The 17,210-nt window shown below is 42.6% G+C and overlaps 1 protein-coding gene across 1 annotated transcript in view; it reads left to right on the forward strand.

The window, feature by feature from the left end:
* LOC126101299 (cyclic nucleotide-gated cation channel alpha-3-like) overlaps positions 1-17,210 on the forward strand; it is an 881,849-nt gene that overhangs the window by 10,707 nt on the left and 853,932 nt on the right. Inside the window, exon 2 of the mRNA XM_049911978.1 lies at positions 11,809-11,958. Within this exon, the coding sequence (XP_049767935.1) occupies positions 11,809-11,958 (150 nt within the window). The remainder of the gene's footprint in view (positions 1-11,808; positions 11,959-17,210) is intronic.

Raw genomic sequence — 17,210 nt, forward strand, 5'->3', positions numbered from 1 at the left:
GCTGCGCAGCCGCTGGGTCCGCTGGCGGTCCCTGCGCAGTGTCTGAGCATGTGTGAATCTGTCCAGTCGCTTCGATCTTCGTCGCGCACCGACCCAGGACGTCAAAGTTGAGGGGTGTCTTAAGTATCCAGGCCACGTCCGTTCATCTTGTGCGTTCGGTTCGATGGTTCTCTGTTGGGGAGCTTTTCCTGTGAGCAACACCGAGAGGCTGTAGTGGTGAAATCGAGCCGCCGTGCGGTGGAATTAAGTGCATTGGTTCCCTACAATTCAAGTGCACCTTCGGAATTTTCTGCCTTGTGGCCGTTAGTGTCCCGGTTACCTGTCCTGGCCGCAAACGTAATTTCAGGCAGTGTCCTTTCCTCACCTGTTGTCGCTGTTCAACAGGGTGTGTAGTTTTGACAGCTTGATACATATTTCATTGTTGATAGTTACGTCCGTAACAGTTTGGTCTTTGAGTTTTTATGTACCGATTGGTGGCTAGCTAGTCGTTTGGTCGGTCAGTCCGTGACTGTCTCTTGGTTGGGTTACCGACAGATCAAGTTTAGTTGGGCGCACCACCTGTCTCACCTAATTGAATGTTAATGTTTCAGGGGCAGGCGCCTCCCCCCCCCTTCCGAGGCGTCCGAGTGCTGTTGTCTATACTGTCCTTTTCATGGGTTTTAATGGTCGGTTAGTAATCTCTTATAGCCAATGCTTTAAAAGAAAAAATTGTGTCTGATGTAAATCAGGGGCCTTCAGACTGTATAAGTAAGTTAGAATTCTGGCAAGTGGATATTTTCCTGAAAGTTACTGTTGTTGTGCTATTTTTTCATTTAGTGCGCTGTCAGCCATTTAAAATTTAAAGGTTTAAGGTATTTTGAAATTTTGTAAAATCAATTGTGAGCCATCAGCCACTTAAAACCTTATTCTTAAATTTAGTTATTGTCGTTGCATTGCTTTTTCATTGAGTGTGCTTTCGGCCACTTAAGACTTAAGGTATTTTTTGAATTTTTGGAAAATCAAATGTGGGACTTCAGCTGCTTAAAAACTTATTCTCAAAATTTACCCTTAAGCGAGAACATTGCGGCCTTCTGCCTTAAAAGATTATGGTAATATATATTAAAATTTTGAAATTTAATTGTGGCCTTCAGCATTCATTTTGCCTTGAGGCTTTCTGCCAAACTGTGATAAATTATTTTATTTGCAATTTTAACTGCGTGTAATCAGTGACTTGAAATTTATCTTGTTGTTTTTTTAAGATTTCTTGTTTTGAGGCCTTCAACTGTAAAGGGATTGGATTCGAAACTCGTAAAGGTTCGGCTATGTGCCTTTTAGTTTAAATGTGTTATAAATTACAATAAATCACAATTTTGAAGTAAAACTGACCGCCTCCTTATTTTGCCCTTTCCACAATCCTAATCACCTGTTCTGCCCAGTGCGTTTTGTGGGTGTTTCAGACCAAATATACAAAATGTTTCTAGAAGGTTGTATGAATAGTTAATAAATTAAATTCTGTAGTTAAGAAACTTGTTCGCAGTAACAACAATAAATTTGTAAGACACAGTGCTGTTCAAATAATTAGTAATTATTATTTATAATTGTAATTAATTGTTGTGATTACTAGAAATAAAGTATGGATTAACATACACTAAATAAGTATTGCTTTAAGTCAAATATGAAAATATTTTATGTGGGGTCAAAATGACCCCTTTCCGCTGTTTTAGGAATGTCAGAAACTCCGCCGTTCTAGTGTTAAACAAGGAAACGAAAACAATCTGCTATAGTACACCAAAGAATTTAATGCATGGCTGGAATGGAAGAGTTTCTTAAGCTTGCATTTGATCTAGGTGGAAGATTTCATTTACTGCACTGGGGAAATAAGAGAGCTGGATAAGATTTTCACTCAGCATTTTTAGAATTACAACTAGAGGCAACCTACAGAACGATGCGATCTTTCATTCTGAGGCACTGTTTCGAGCTCAGTAGACTTCACAGTGGAATTTTTCGCCAGAAACTACAAATTCAAAGAGATCCTACTTCCGCTAGATAATAATTATCCCATTTTGCCAATATAGAGTGCATTGTACTTAGTAAGAGTTTTACAGAGAATTGGGTTCACTACATCGTACCTTATGGCAGAGCACATGAAATTCGTTTCGATGCGGACGATTTACTTTATTGTTACTGTCATCAACATTGTAAATTTAACGACTACGTTGTCGCGAATATTGAACAAGAATTTAATCATTATCTGTTGCAACTGCCTTGTATCAGTTTTTTATTGTAATCGTAATTTTTTTGGCCATATTATTGGGAAAATAAAGTACGAAATATACAAGAGGTAACGATTATGTGCTACAAGACGTTATTTTCGGAATTAATCCATTTCTACAAACGTCAGTATTGTCTCGCTGGGAAGGGCGATGATGATGTTTTCTCATTTTATGAAAAAAAGTCGAAATCACAATATTTTCAGTATCGTCATGCCTATCAGTTTCTGCCGAAGTAAGTCACCTTCAGATTCCATAATGTAGGGGAAAAATTGCCCTATAACCATCGACGAAGAAGTAAATAGAGACTAAATTGGATTCGAGGAAGGTAGCTGCATAAATTGGCCAAATTGTTTCTGAACTTTCAAATCTGTCTCTACAGCAACATTTTACAAAAAATCCTTCATCTTCTATTTCACCACATTAGGGATCTGTAAATGAGGTTGCAGGTTCCAGGAATAGTTCTACACAGTAACTGCAGAGATACAGTTGCACTGAACTGGAGGTCTTCCTAAGTTCTGGCAGTGGCTATAAATCTTAAAATAGCCTATAATCTCTTTTCACGGCCTGTAGCGTTTCTCACTGCGGTATTATTGTTTTCGTCAAATATGGTTTCAGTAGGTTCAGCAGCTCAAAAAGCATTTGACGTCGATTCTTAAATAATTGCGGATATCGTCGGCTCCCTGTTCCTTCAGTAGCAAATCTTCGAAGAACTTTTTCCATTAATGAAGCCATTTATCTTCTCACGGCTTTCTCTCACTCTTTTATCAGTTTGTAAATTTTAAAAAGCCAAGGAAAATCTTAGTTTCTTGCTTTTTTTATACGAGGGTCATTCATTAAATAATGTCTCGATTTTTCCAGTCGGTTATGCATATAGGAAAACATTTTTTTAGGTATTGGAAATTCTTTGTTCTGCACGTTTATGACTTGTTAAATTCCGATAAAAGCGCTATTGAACCATCAAAGCACCAACTATGCATGACACTCTTTACCAGTGACGGCTCGAGCAAAATTTTACCATTGTTCTCACGTGTGAGGATGAAGCCTTTTCACTTAAAAGAAGTAGTAATGGAAATTGAATTGAATATATTAATTACATAGTACATATATAAATTGAACTGTTGAAATATACTTGAATTTTATATTTAATTGGTTAACACTGGGAGGAATAAAATAAAATGAAACGAAAACAAATTAATAGCAGCAATAGAGTCCAAGTGCGGCGGTGTGGGCTGTGCACTCATTAGCCTTTAAACAATCTGTCCACGTACGTGGAGAGGCTTCAGTTTGTCTGCCTTTACACTCTGCGATGGTATATAGTGGATTAGCCAACAAAAGAAGTGTTGACGAAAATTGGGCTAAATAACTACCACGCAGAGGCCACATAACTTCAGTCGACGGGTAGTAGCTGAAACTTAATCAAACTATTGAACTTTCGGGATTCTTGCATGAGTCGTTTGAAAAAAATGTCAAAAATTTACTTTTACTTCTTTTATTGTCTTCAAGATTGGGAAAATGTCTATCAAGTCCATATTTAATACCCCTACATCGATTATGTGATGTTACTAACTGTCTCTGTAACACGTTCACACCCAAAAAGCAGCCAGAAAATGTTTAGTCCTATCCGATATTTTAAACGTCCTAAACACTTGTTGACCCACTACTTGCGAATTAAGACATTCAGACGTTCAGTTGGCTTCCTATAAATAAGTGCCGGTGATAATATCTCGTAATCTATACGAAGCACGCCACGCGGAGTTTACATACGACATGAAATGTTCTAATGTCTCATAAAATAAGCCACTAACAACGCTCAAACTTTCACAAAACACTCATAACTGGTGTCGCTTTTCGCCAACCACACGAGAATGGATCAAGCACGGAAATTTCTTAATTTTGGTAAGATTTGAACAGCACGATTTAACATAGGTGTTTACCAGAATACGGCTCCCGAGCGACTATATCGATTCATAGAGCTGAGGCATAAAGCAATACTGCGACGCGCGGGAATGCGGGATTCCTATTGGCTGGTACGTTAAACTGACAATCAGATCATCTCGAGAGATTCTATACTCGCAGAATTTCTAATGTCAGCCAGATTACCACATTTAGACTAGAAGTTTCTTAATTCCAGAACTAATTAAAATTTAATGAAAACAATATACCATTCCTTTCCCGAAAATAAATTATTAATAACTTTAATACTGAAAGTCCCTTCTAGCTGCCTTTTACGAAATCAAGCTCACTCAGACACACGTCACAAATTAACCTGTTGCACAACAAGTTTCTCACGCATAAATTAACATAATTTTAATACGATATCCCATTCTCATTTAACGTATGTCCTCGATTCACTCTTTAAATCTCCCCAAAACACCCAAAGAACCAAAACACGATAAAATAATAAATCTCCGAACTACTTTTAAGTCAGAAATCTGTGGTAATGAAACTAAAGACCATTCCAGAAAATACGAGTATCTGAACCTGTCCTCTTGACTCTAGTTTCAACTGATACTACAGTTGAATACGTTACAGTCCCTAACTCCGTTTCATAGTCACATCGCGATTGTTACGTTTTTAGGTAAAAATTTACATCTCCGAAAGTACTGAAGTAATTAGTTCGAAATTTTTACTGTACGGTTATTTTATCCATAGAATTTGGTACACAAAGCACGAAAAAGGTCGATTTCTATTTAATAGTACTGCTTTAGATTCATTGAGAGTGTGTCTAACGCATTGCACGCACCATTAGTTAATTAAACGGCTCGCTTGGCCCAGTAGCCAGCTTCAGCTGTGCCACCATGAGGTCCAACATCTGCACTCCTCCGGCCCCTTGGCAAGCAACACTTGCAAGCAAGATGACAACTCGAAATTATTTGCTACGTTACACGAGGTAACGAACTGAGAGTCCGCGAACTTCATAACTAGGCTACCTTGTCCTTAAATAAACAGTTGCTCAAAAATACTACGCACACAGTGCGTAAATCTTTAGACAACGTGTTACCTTTATCTACAACCGATTCAGACGAAATATTCTAGGAACTAGAAAGACCTACCTGCTTCTACTCACACAGTTTGAAACAAATCGGTGAGCCTTGTCTCACGTCCTCCTGTTATTAGATATACATTTGGAGTAGTTCTATCTAACGCCTTAAATCTCATACTCTCCTCCGAAGATCTATTGGAAAATGCACTCTTTAGCAGATCATCTACAGAAAACACTTCCATATCAAACACCCTCATACGACTGCTTTTTATACCATCATCTACAGATTTTTGACTTACAAACGTAGTAACCTTAACTAAATTGAGTATGGACAAGTGCACATCCTGGCTGTGTGTCAGCTTAAATTGTTCAATTCCCACCGCTATCAATAGTTTTTATTCCGTTTTTATTTCTCTTAATATTAAACTATCAGTTATAAAATTTAATTGTTTTTAACAGTCTGCACAAGTGTAAACTCAACGCGAGCTTACAAATAGCCAGGCTGTGCATTTATCCACTCGGCCGCAGTACCATTACAACTGCTCATGTAAAATCCCTCATACACTACGCTTGCACCAAGTTACAAGCAGATTTGAAAGAAGAGTTCTGACTTGGTGCTGTGAGCAACGTATCACTCACTCGTAGTATTGGAACGGATGATGTCACATCAGATCAGGTGTAGACAAAAACAGACAGCTAGGTCTTTTCTCTGAGCTGAACGTAGAATGGATGACATCATTTCAACACTCGACACTGGTTTCTAATTATCACAAAGAGAACTCTATAATACATGTTTTCATCCATTTTATCAGCGTACCAGCAAGCATTAGAAGAATTTTGGTCGAATTAGAGTGCAATTACCAGTTCGCATTCAACGAGAAATACCATTATACTGTTACCATGTTTACAGTGTGTTATAGCACATTACCACTTGTTACCCGCTGCCACTGCTCGTCGCAAGCAGCACTCTGTAATTGAATTCTTGGTTTGAAAATTCCTGGGGGATTAAAACTGTGTACCGAACCGAGACTCGAACTCGGGACCTTCGCCTTTCGCGGGAAAGTGGTAGAGCACTTGCAAAGGTCCCTAGATCGAGTCGAGGCCTGGCACACATTTTCAATCTGCCAGGAAGTTTCACATCAGCGCACACTCCACTGCAGAGTGAAAATCTCATTCTGAATTCTTTATTGTTGATAAAGAAACCCTGGTGATAACAATAAATATATGGGTGTAGCATATATTAATGATGCAGAGAAAGTACTGTTGAAAATGCATTAAGAGCGTCAAAGCACCAGGAAAAGCTGAGATGCCACGATTGGGGTGTCCAACACAGCCACTGCTCCCGACATTATGACGTGCACAGGAGCCATTATTCATACAAATCAGCGCATAACAACAGTTCCCTTTAAAACTATCGGTGAGCAAAAATGGTTCAAATGGCTCTGAGCACTATGGGACTCAACATCTTAGGTCATAAGTCCCCTAGAACTTAGAACTACTTAAACCTAACTAACCTAAGGACATCACACACACCCATGCCCGAGGCAGGATTCGAACCTGCGACCGTAGCAGTCCCGCGGTTCCGGACTGCAGCGCCAGAACCGCTAGACCACCGCGGCCGGCCTATCGGTGAGCATTGGAGGTGCATGTGCAGAGACTGAAACTCTTGGATATTCAATGGTGTGCCGAGGTTGGTTTCCACGAGTAGTCAGAAACGACCATAAGGTTCAAAGGAAAACCATTTCATATGAACTGCTGTAGAAGTCTTAGGCCAATGGAGAGGTCTTTTTGCCTCAGATTCAATGTAAACGAGGCTACGAATACAGCAGAAGACCTATAACCAACAGAGGATACATGCTCTTACAAAATGCTGGCGTCTGGCTATATAACATAAGGGAGGCTATGGAAAGAATTACTTGTAAAAAAGAGACTGACTAATTTTCTCACCAAATTCTAGCTCTTAACAACAAGTCTGTTCTGCTGCCATATTTTTTTTTTTTTTTAGTGATCCTTGCACTAAGCTGCACCTGGAGCAACACAGCCTCAACAGACGTAAAATAAACAACTAACATTAAGGTATAGGAACAGGGCGGCGCTGTGGTCTCTGCATACCGTTGGTCGGACAATGTGGAGGCTACTAAGCTGGTCGGTGTGTTGATAAATTGGTGAAGCGTGTGTAGGATCCTTAACCTGAATAATCGACGATTACCCCACCATGTTTAGGCATAATTGTCATTGATACTGACATTGAGTATCGATTAACTAGTTCTAAGTTTTGTCGTCATGTCGATAGTAGGCAAAACGAAGTTACAAATAAAAAATATACACTTATCAGCCAGAACATTGTGTCCACCAACCTACTATCGATATAAACCCACCCAGGTGATAGTAATGTCACATGGTGAGGAGTGACTGCTTATCCGACACACGCATGGTGCATGTAGTACCACTCACCTTTGCGTCAGCGTGTGCAATGGGAAAAGCACGCGATCTATATTATTTTGACCGAAGGCAGGTTGCAATGGCCCGGAGGCTCGAAACGAGCATTTCGGAGACTGCACAACATGTCGGGTGTTCCAGGAGTTCTGTGGTGAGTGTCTTCAAAAACCAAGTTGAAACGACGTCCATATGTCGTGGGGTTCGTCGGCCATCCGTCATTACAGATATCGGACGTCGTAGGCTGTCAGACTGGTAAAACAGGATAGGCGTCTAAATGTGGCGGAACCAACATCAGACTTTAATGCTAGGCAGAGTACAGGTGTGTCTGAACACACAGTGCACCGAACACTCCTAATAGACCTCCGCAGCCGACGACCTATGCAGGTGCCAATGTTAACATCACGACTTCGGCAACAGGGACAGAGCATTGCCTTGTCTGATGAATACCGATACCATCTTTATCATGCCGATAGGAGGGCGCGAATCTTCCGTCTTCCAGGGGGCAGCTCCTTGACACCTGTACTATGGGACGAAGACAAGCTGACGGTGGTTCCATTATGCTCTGATGAACATTCACATGTGCATCCATGGGTCCAGTGGACTCGTGAAAGGCACCACGACCGCCAAGGAGTACCGTACACTGGTTCCAGGCCACTTAAACCCCTTCATGACGATCATTTTCCCCTATTGCAGGACCATTTTTCAACAAGATAATGCGCCATGTCACAAGGTCAGAAGTGTGGTGGACTGGTTCGGAGACAACAGTGGCGAGTTCCAATTGATGTGCTGACCCTCCAGCTCGCCTAATCTGATCCTGACCGAACCCATCTGGGATGTGGTTGGACGTGGATTCAGAGCTCATCGCCGCCACCCCGGAATTTACGGGAATGAGGTGTCTTGTGTGTGCAGATGTGGTGACAGTTCCCTCCAGGCCACGTAGATTCCACGTCACGACGCGTCGCAGCTGTTATCCGTGCCAAAGGTGGTCATACCGTTTGTCACGTACGTGGTCGTAATGTTCCGACTTATCAGGTGTATTAAGCGATATAGACGTTCAAATGGCTCTGAGCACTATGGGACTTAACTACTGAGGTCATCAGTCCCCTAGAACTTAGAACTATTTAAACCTAACAAACCTACGGACATCATACACGTCCATGCCCGAGGCAAGATTCGAACCAGCGACCGTAGCGGTCGCGCGGCTCCAGACTGTAGCGCCTAGAAGCGCTCGGCCATCCCGGCCGGCGATATAGACGCATGTATTAACAAAATCTTTTTCTGCTTGCACTTTGACTTTATTTCTGAACACTGCCAGCTTTTTTTTTTTTTTTTTCGTCCGCCGCTCGCGGTCTCGCGGTAGCGGTCTCGCTTCCCGAGCACGGGGTCCCGGGTTCGATTCCCGGCGGGGTCAGGGATTTTCACCTGCCTCGAGATGACTGGGTGTTTGTGTTGTCCTCATCATTTCATCATCATCCAGGAAAGTGGCGAAATTGGACTGAGCAAAGATTGGGTAATTGTACGGGCGTTGATAACCACGCAGTTGAGCGCCCCACAAACCAAACATCATCATCATCACTGCCAGCTTTAGTAATTAGTAATAAAAGAAAGGTTAAAATGCCTAATTCCTCGAACTTGCATCTGCAGCATGAATACAGGAGAGCATATATATTACTCTAACTGGTCGCTTTAGTTCAATCAATTCTTCGGATCAAAGTCCGAGTTACCCATAAAATTATAAGACAGTAATAAATGGAAATATCGGAAATAAAGAAAGATGTTGCTTTGTTTGTTCCGAAAACTATCAGCTGTACGATTAGCAAATGTTGTTGAACTTACTTGTTTAGGAAGATCAGTAATACATTTCATATGGTTTTCATCAACACTTACAGCCAAGAATCTCGACACTGCCTGACACCTGCTGATGTGCTGTCGGTGTAATTCTGTTTGTTGGGCAGGACATGTCTTTTTTTGATAACTAAGATGAAGCGAATGAGATTCTCTCGAGCACGTAATAGCTACCAGTTGTAGGAACAAATTAACAATAGCATCCTGAACATCGACATGGGTTCTGAAGCGGCGACTGGTCAGTTGCTTCTTTGACAATCCGAAGAAATGAGTAACACTTGGTGCGATATACATGCTATAAGTGGGTTGTCTTAACACAGACCACCGAAAACGTCGCAGCGTATCAGGCGTGATCAAGGCCATATACATCGGGTCTTTACGAGAAACAGCACAACTTCTTTCAAAAACTATAGCACTAGTTTCCTCTGAATCAGGTTCCCCATTCGTTCCAGTATGGCGTAATAGCTCGCAGCACTCACGGTCGCGCCGTGGGTGAGAATATCTACCTGTAGCTTATCCTTTGAGTCTGAAAAGACGGTCACCATAACGTCCTTCGTGGATACCGTTGTTTCAAAACTTGCGATGTGTGGGAGCAGGGGGTGCGAGGGCTGCAGAGGGATGCACGCTGGAGCAAGTGGAAGACGTTGAAGCTCTCTTCGCCTCATGTGCCATGTGATGCACCCACGTTTCTTCGCCTCTGACGGTATTTTGCGTCCTTATCCTAGTAGCGCATTACTTGCTGGAGAGACAGTCTCAACCACTTGAATTGATTCACGTCTGAGAGTTGTCAAGCTGCATAGCGAGTAATTAATTGTACTGAGCACAATATCCACTTCAGTGGAGACGTTGATTTCGCGTGCAATTTTCTCGCATGGAAGATCTACCATCGACGACTGAAAGCGTTGATCGTCTCTTGTGGCTCGACGTGTAATTTAGCGTGCAAGAGACGTTTATACACTCGTGAGGGTTCTTTTTACCTTACTTACTGAAACACGGTCGTATAAACAAAAAGCTTCGTCATCTTTTGTAGTCCTGTCTTCCTCAGTTGCGTGTAATATTACGTTATATTGGTAATTTTTACATATCGACCGTCTGACAGCAACTGAATAAAACACGCGTTTCTCCTTTATTTTCTGCAAAGCTTCATCAGTGGCCTGGAATACGTACATATGTTTCCTATTTAATTTACATATTGGTCACACGAACAGATAACAGATACTTCAATAATTACACTCTAAACTTTGGCAATAACATTCGATCTTTGGCAAAAATATCTGACAGTCGGCAACAGAAACCAAAACATTGCATCGAAACAAGTGTTCAGTTCATGGTGCTGTGAAATTTGGAAAAAAAACCGCAAATTGTCATTTATGAAAAGAAGAACAACACCAGAAATGCCACAGGAGCGTAATATGTAGGAAATCGTCCGCACAACCTGTAACTGCAGTTCACAACATTACTACTTAATAGGAAATACCAACCACCAGAACTGTTTATAACCTATAGGTACAGTGACCAAAATGTAAATTAAATAGCAAACATACGCACGTATTCCAGGCCGTGCAGAAAATAAAGGAGAAACGCGTGTGGCACTAAAATTGTGTTTTATTCAGTTACTGTCAGACGGTCCATAAGAAAAAATTACCAATACTACTTAATAGGAAATACCAACCACCAGAACTGTTTATAACCTGTAGGTACAGTGACCAAAATGTAAATTAAATAGCAAACATACGCACGTATTCCAGGCCGTGCAGAAAATAAAGGAGAAACGCGTGTGGCACTAAAATGGTGTTTCATTCAGTTACTGTCAGACGGTCCATAAGAAAAAATTACCAATATACCGTAATAAAAAGCTTTGACTTCCATTATTGACTAGATTATCGGCCAGAAACAATGATAAAGTGCAAGACGAATTTTGTGCACTTTCTTTAACCGACATTCTGTGCACATCGAGAAGTCCCTCTTCTTATGCAATATGAGAGGGCCAAAAATTGAACCCTGTGGGACTCCTTTCAAGATTTCTTCTCACTGACTAAAGTTCGCCTTCTTTCGTACGTTGTTGGAGTACATGATATTAGCGTTGAAGGTATATTACGTACTGCAGTGATTAGGAAACTATACATTACAGGTGCGTTTCTCTCTCGGACAGGTGGAGGAGGTGGAGGGTGCCGCGTCGACGAGCCCGCAGCAGCAGCAGCAGCACCAGCCGGCGTCGCAGCACGAGGGGGCGGCCATGGTGGACAGCAGCGGCACGGGTGCGGGGGCGGCGGCGGCAGCTGCCGGCAGCGACGGCGGGGGCGGCGGCTCCTCCGCCTCCGGCAGCTCGCCCGCCACGGCGCCGTCGCTGGCCACGTCCCGCGAGGAGGACGGCGAGGCCGACGGCGACGACTCCAAGCGCGACAGCGCCGCCTCCTCGGACCGCAGCCCCGGACAGAGGTGAGGCGTCGCTCCGCACCAGGGCCCCACACTCCACTCCACACCCTTCTACCCTTCTACCCGAGCCCAGGGACTTAGCTTATGTGTCTCACACTCACACTACACCCAAAGCGAACAGACAGATAACCGTAGTGCTGCCCATACTCTATCTCATCACTGAATCACACAAGAACAGATCAGAGCCTTCGACTCATGCATTACAAAGAGCTTAACACACACATACACACACACGTGCATTGTCCCCGTAGGTATCACGAACTGAAACTAGTTATAGCCCTCATAAACGCGCTGAAACAATCATTCATAGTGCACTTCATAAGTGAATCTAAGGGCAGGAAGCCCAGGTAAGTCTTATGAGCGGCGTTCAACAAGTAATGCATCACATTTTTTTCTCAGCCGACTTCGGTTTAAAAAACACGGAATTTGTTGTGGAACAATGCGAATATTCCCACTACAGCCCCCATAGTTTCATGAAATTCCGATTGCTCACGACGCTATACTGTATGTAGCCTTCATAATGGCGTCAGTAATGGAGATGCGTTCCAAGCAGAGAGCTGTCATTGACTTCTTTTTGGCGGAAATTCAGAATGAATCGAAGAATGTCTACGGAGACACGGCTGTGAACGAGAGCAGGGTGAGTAGATGTGCTAGGCGTCTAACATCATCGCAACAATATCGCGCAGACCTGTCTGATCTCTTGAGTGCAGGCCAGCCGCACATATGATTACTGTAATGTTGGAACGTGCGGACACACTCACTGTCAGACACCTCGCTGTTGAACTGGACGTCTCTGTTGGTAATGGTGACACATTCGTCGACCAGTTGTGGTAGTCAGAGGTATGTACCAGCTGGGTTCCTCGCAACGAAGGATCATCTCTGCGGAATTGCTTGCACGTTACGAGGCTGGTAGTGACAATTTTTGTCGAACATCGTCACAGCCGATGAAACATGGGTTCGTCACTTCGAACCACAAACAAAATAACAACTCACGGAGTAGCTCCACATCACCTCTTATTTGAAGAAAATGTTTAAAGACGCACTCTAAGCCAGTAAAGATATAGCGATGGTTCTGCGGGAATCTCCAGGGGTTATTCTGTTTGTCGTTCTCCCTCGTAGTGCAACTATCGAGTTGGAAATATATCGCGTACCTTCAGAAAATTAAATAAATGACTTAAGCGTGTTCGTTATCACAAAAACACAAACAAACTTCTATTTCTCCACGACAACATGCAGCCTCACTTAAGTCTGCGCACCCGAGAAGAGCTCACAAAACTGCACAGGACTGTTCTTCCTTATCCACCCTACAGCCTGGATCTGGTATCCTCCGACTTCTTTATGTTTGGCCTAATGAAGGACACACTCTGCGGGAAGCAGGACGTAGATAATGGTAAGGTTATTGGTTTAGTAAGAGGTTGGCTCCACCGTCGATCAGTATAATGGTAGCATGCGGGCATACAGGCCTTCTCATTAAGGTGCTGGGTCGTCGATATTGTGTTGAAAATTTGGGTTTTGTAGCCAAAAGAGTGGGTAATATTATGGGGCATTGGAATCTTGAATAAGACAAACCTCCTTTCAGAAAAATATGTGTAGTATAACTTATTGAACGCCCCTTGTGCAATGAGAAGTGCTCTCTGCCATGGACTTCACAGTGGCTTGTAGAGTACAATTGTAGATGTAGGGGTTATATTGCGGGTTTTCCCATTAATCTTGACAATCGATAACGTTTAACCAGATGCAAAGTTAAAAAAAAAGGTGTCAAGAAAATGTTGTTTATCTACCAGGAGGGCATTAAACAGCATGGCGTCTTTTTTAAATAGCACACTATATTTTTTATTTGGTGCTCCACTTCCTCTCCTCAAGGCCGTTCAAAAGTGTGTCACAATGTGTAGCATTCAAGCAAACATTAATTTCTAAAAAACCAAACACAAAATTCGCTTTGAAGGTCTGTACTAGCAAACGTGCAGTACCCGTGGCAACTCGTCCACTTGCTCGAGTTGACAGTAATAAATACAAACACAACGAAAGTGCACATTCGTCATTCAGTTAACGATCTTCCCTTAAAGTTTTGTGTGAGTAGAGCGTACAGCAATGAAGATAAGGTAGGAATGGTGCTCCATATTGGATACGTAAGTCTACATTTTCCTCGTGTTTCCGTTTGTTTATGGTCAACCCTAACAAGTATATTTAGCGAGGTACAGAGTGACAACTACTGAACTGTAAATAAAATCGTCATACCTTCTGACCGGTTTGCGTTAGGACGTTCAAACTGCACAGTTGGTCACGAAAATAGTCTGCGCGTTATAGTTTGGTTTAGTGACGAAGTCCAATTTCATTTGGATGGGTTCGTCAATTGCCACGGTTGAGGCACTGAGAATCCGCATTTCACGATCGAGAAATCTCTTCACCGTCAACGGGTGACTGTGTGGTGTGCAATGTCCAGTCACGGATTAATCGGTGCGATCTTATTTGATGGCACGTGACTACCGAACGGCACAGGAAGGTTTTGGAAGATTATTTCATCCCCATTAGCCAAAGTGAACCTGATTTGGACAAGATGTGGTTCATGCAAGGCAGAGCTCGACCCCATAGAAGCATGAGAGTGTTTGATGTCCTGGAGGATCACTTTCGGGACCTCATTCTGGCTCTAGGGTACTCAAAGACCACTGGCATGGTCCTCGATTGGTCGCCATATCCTCCAGATGTGAACACAGGCGACCCCTTTTTGTGGGGCTATATTAAAGACAAGGTGTGCAGCAATAACCCCAAAACCTCTGATGAGCTGAAAACAGCCATTCAGGAGATCATCGACAGCATCGATATTCCGACACTTCAGCGGGCCACGCAGAATTTCCCTGTTTGTCTGCGCCACGTCATCGCCAATGATTGCAGATGTATCTAACATCGTAACCTAAATCCGAATTTCTGTAGTGAGGTTTATATGCTGAACTTTTTTATGTAGTTCAATAATTTTCATCTTGCATCTCCAGTGTGTGCTAGTAGAGGTGACCCTAAGTAAATTTTGAGTTAGGTTTTTAATAATGTCATGCTTACGTAAATGGTACAGTGTGATACGTTCATGAATAGGTTATGAGAAGAGGGTGTGGAATGTGAATAAAAAATATATTGTGTTGTTTAAAAAAGACTGACTTCTGTTCACATCTTCGTAAGGAATAATGTTAGAAGAAAGACAATCATGTTGGTTAATGACTCTCTGGTATCTAAATACATTATAATATTTTGTACTGCTTCTTAACAAAAAACTGTTGGGCGTGATCGAGATAAGGACACCCTACAGTACTCACTGTACATCTACATCTATACTCTGCATATTCGGACAAGCCAATAGTGTCACGCCATAGCGTGTGATTCAGGATGCGCGTGGAACATACAGCGTCGATTTTCGTGTTAGGATAGGTGTGGTAATCATACTTAGTCTCCCCGTTGTTTATTATAAGGACGGGGAGAGGGAATAAAGCGAATACGACAATTATTGCGTTTAAAAGGGACAACGATATATTTGTGAGCATACAAATTTTTACCGAGCGAGGTGGCGCAGTGGTTAGACACTGGACTCGCATTCGGGAGGACGACGAATCAATCCCGCGTCCGGCCATCCTGATTTAGGTTTTCCGTGATTTCCCTAAATCACTCCAGGCAAATGCCGGGATGGTTCCTCTGAAAGGGCACGGCCGTCTTCCTTCCCCATCCTTCCTTAATACGATGAGACCGATGACCTCGCTGTCTGGTCTCCTTCCCCAAAACAACCCAACCCCAACGCCATACAAATTTTTCTAGGGACTGGCGAAACGGAAACAGTGGCCATGGAAGGAAACAGCTCGAGTGTGTGACTTGAGACAGACAGAGCGCAATGGCCCCACCGCGAAGTACTCTCAGTCCTTCTCAAGGAAGAATAACATACTCACTTACTCACTTGTATACCACTCTAGTTGGGCCTCTGTAAAGTAAACCAAATGATAGAGTTTACGTCACGGTGTTTAAAAACAGAGGTCCTGATGGAGATTCCGTTTCGGGTTTCCAAATAAAGTTCTAACTATGCATATCTTACCGGCAGCTTTTCCAGAAATCTAAGAATTTATAATTTCGATTCTTTTGGATGTACAGGCTGAAGCAGCTAAGACAGGTCGCGCCAAAGATATCAAGATCGGTTAAATATAAAGATCAGTAGTTTTCTTTAAGTTATGACAGACCATGAGACAAATTCTTTGACATAATAGAGTAATTTTGACGTCTAAAGTTGCGTGTTTACCAAACAGGCTTTTTTATGATGTAACACCCCACCCGTCACTTATCTCGTTTTGGCGTGGGTTCACCCCAGCTAATTGAGTAACAGATCAACAGAGAGTGCAAAACTGCCGCAATAGAGGATAACGCAAAGAAAGAAATAAGGCCCTGTGACTCCTGATTGAACTGCGGTGGCAGTGTTGATATTAATTGATTCAGAATTGATCACTTTTAATTAAAAAGGGGTGCACATTGATGTTATATGCAGCTATTGAACACCAGATGCAAATGTTGAACATAAAATTAATTAAGAAAGTGACTTGGGATTTCAACTACTTGATTGAAAACAGATGCAGTCGATTATCACAAATTTATTTTAACTCACGACCTTCAATCATCACATTACATGACCCTCCTACCAGGCAGTGGTAATAAATTGCGTTTGCAAGGAGTAAAGCTCGATAACTCAAAAGTAATTCCTATCGACTGACACAGGCGTAATGCAAAGTGCGAGAAGAATTCTACAGTACACGGCCCATGAAAGCCTCGTGGAAACTTTACCGACGTGATCCAACAAATTAATCAGTGGCCAGAGCGGGCGCAATATCACCGAATACAGCGTGGCGGAGCAGCGTTGTTGTGTGGACGTCGGCCGACCTCGTGGTGCTGCAAGGGTGCGCTCGTCTATTCACTCCTATCTACCTTGCTCAGTATGTAGCTGAACTAAAACTTTCTATCTCCAAGCTCAATCGTTCCATTTGCTAAGTCCTAAACTGCAGAGACGCTCACTCTTTCTCAGGCAAGCTGAGTAAAGAACGGCACGTCCGCACTCTAGGCAAGCTAGGAACGGAAGACCTCTACTGAGACTTCTGCTCTTTGCCTCGGTTTCCCCTCCAGCAAAACACTTACGCCAATTGCAGCGCAAGTCGCGTTAATTATGCATTGCTTCCCAGCTCTGACCAATGCCTGTTCTGGGAAGTGAACAAATTCCCACAAAATTTCCCTTCCTC

The sequence above is a fragment of the Schistocerca cancellata genome, chromosome 9 (genome assembly GCF_023864275.1).
Source record: "Schistocerca cancellata isolate TAMUIC-IGC-003103 chromosome 9, iqSchCanc2.1, whole genome shotgun sequence".
NCBI classification, from domain to species: Eukaryota; Metazoa; Arthropoda; class Insecta; order Orthoptera; family Acrididae; genus Schistocerca; species Schistocerca cancellata.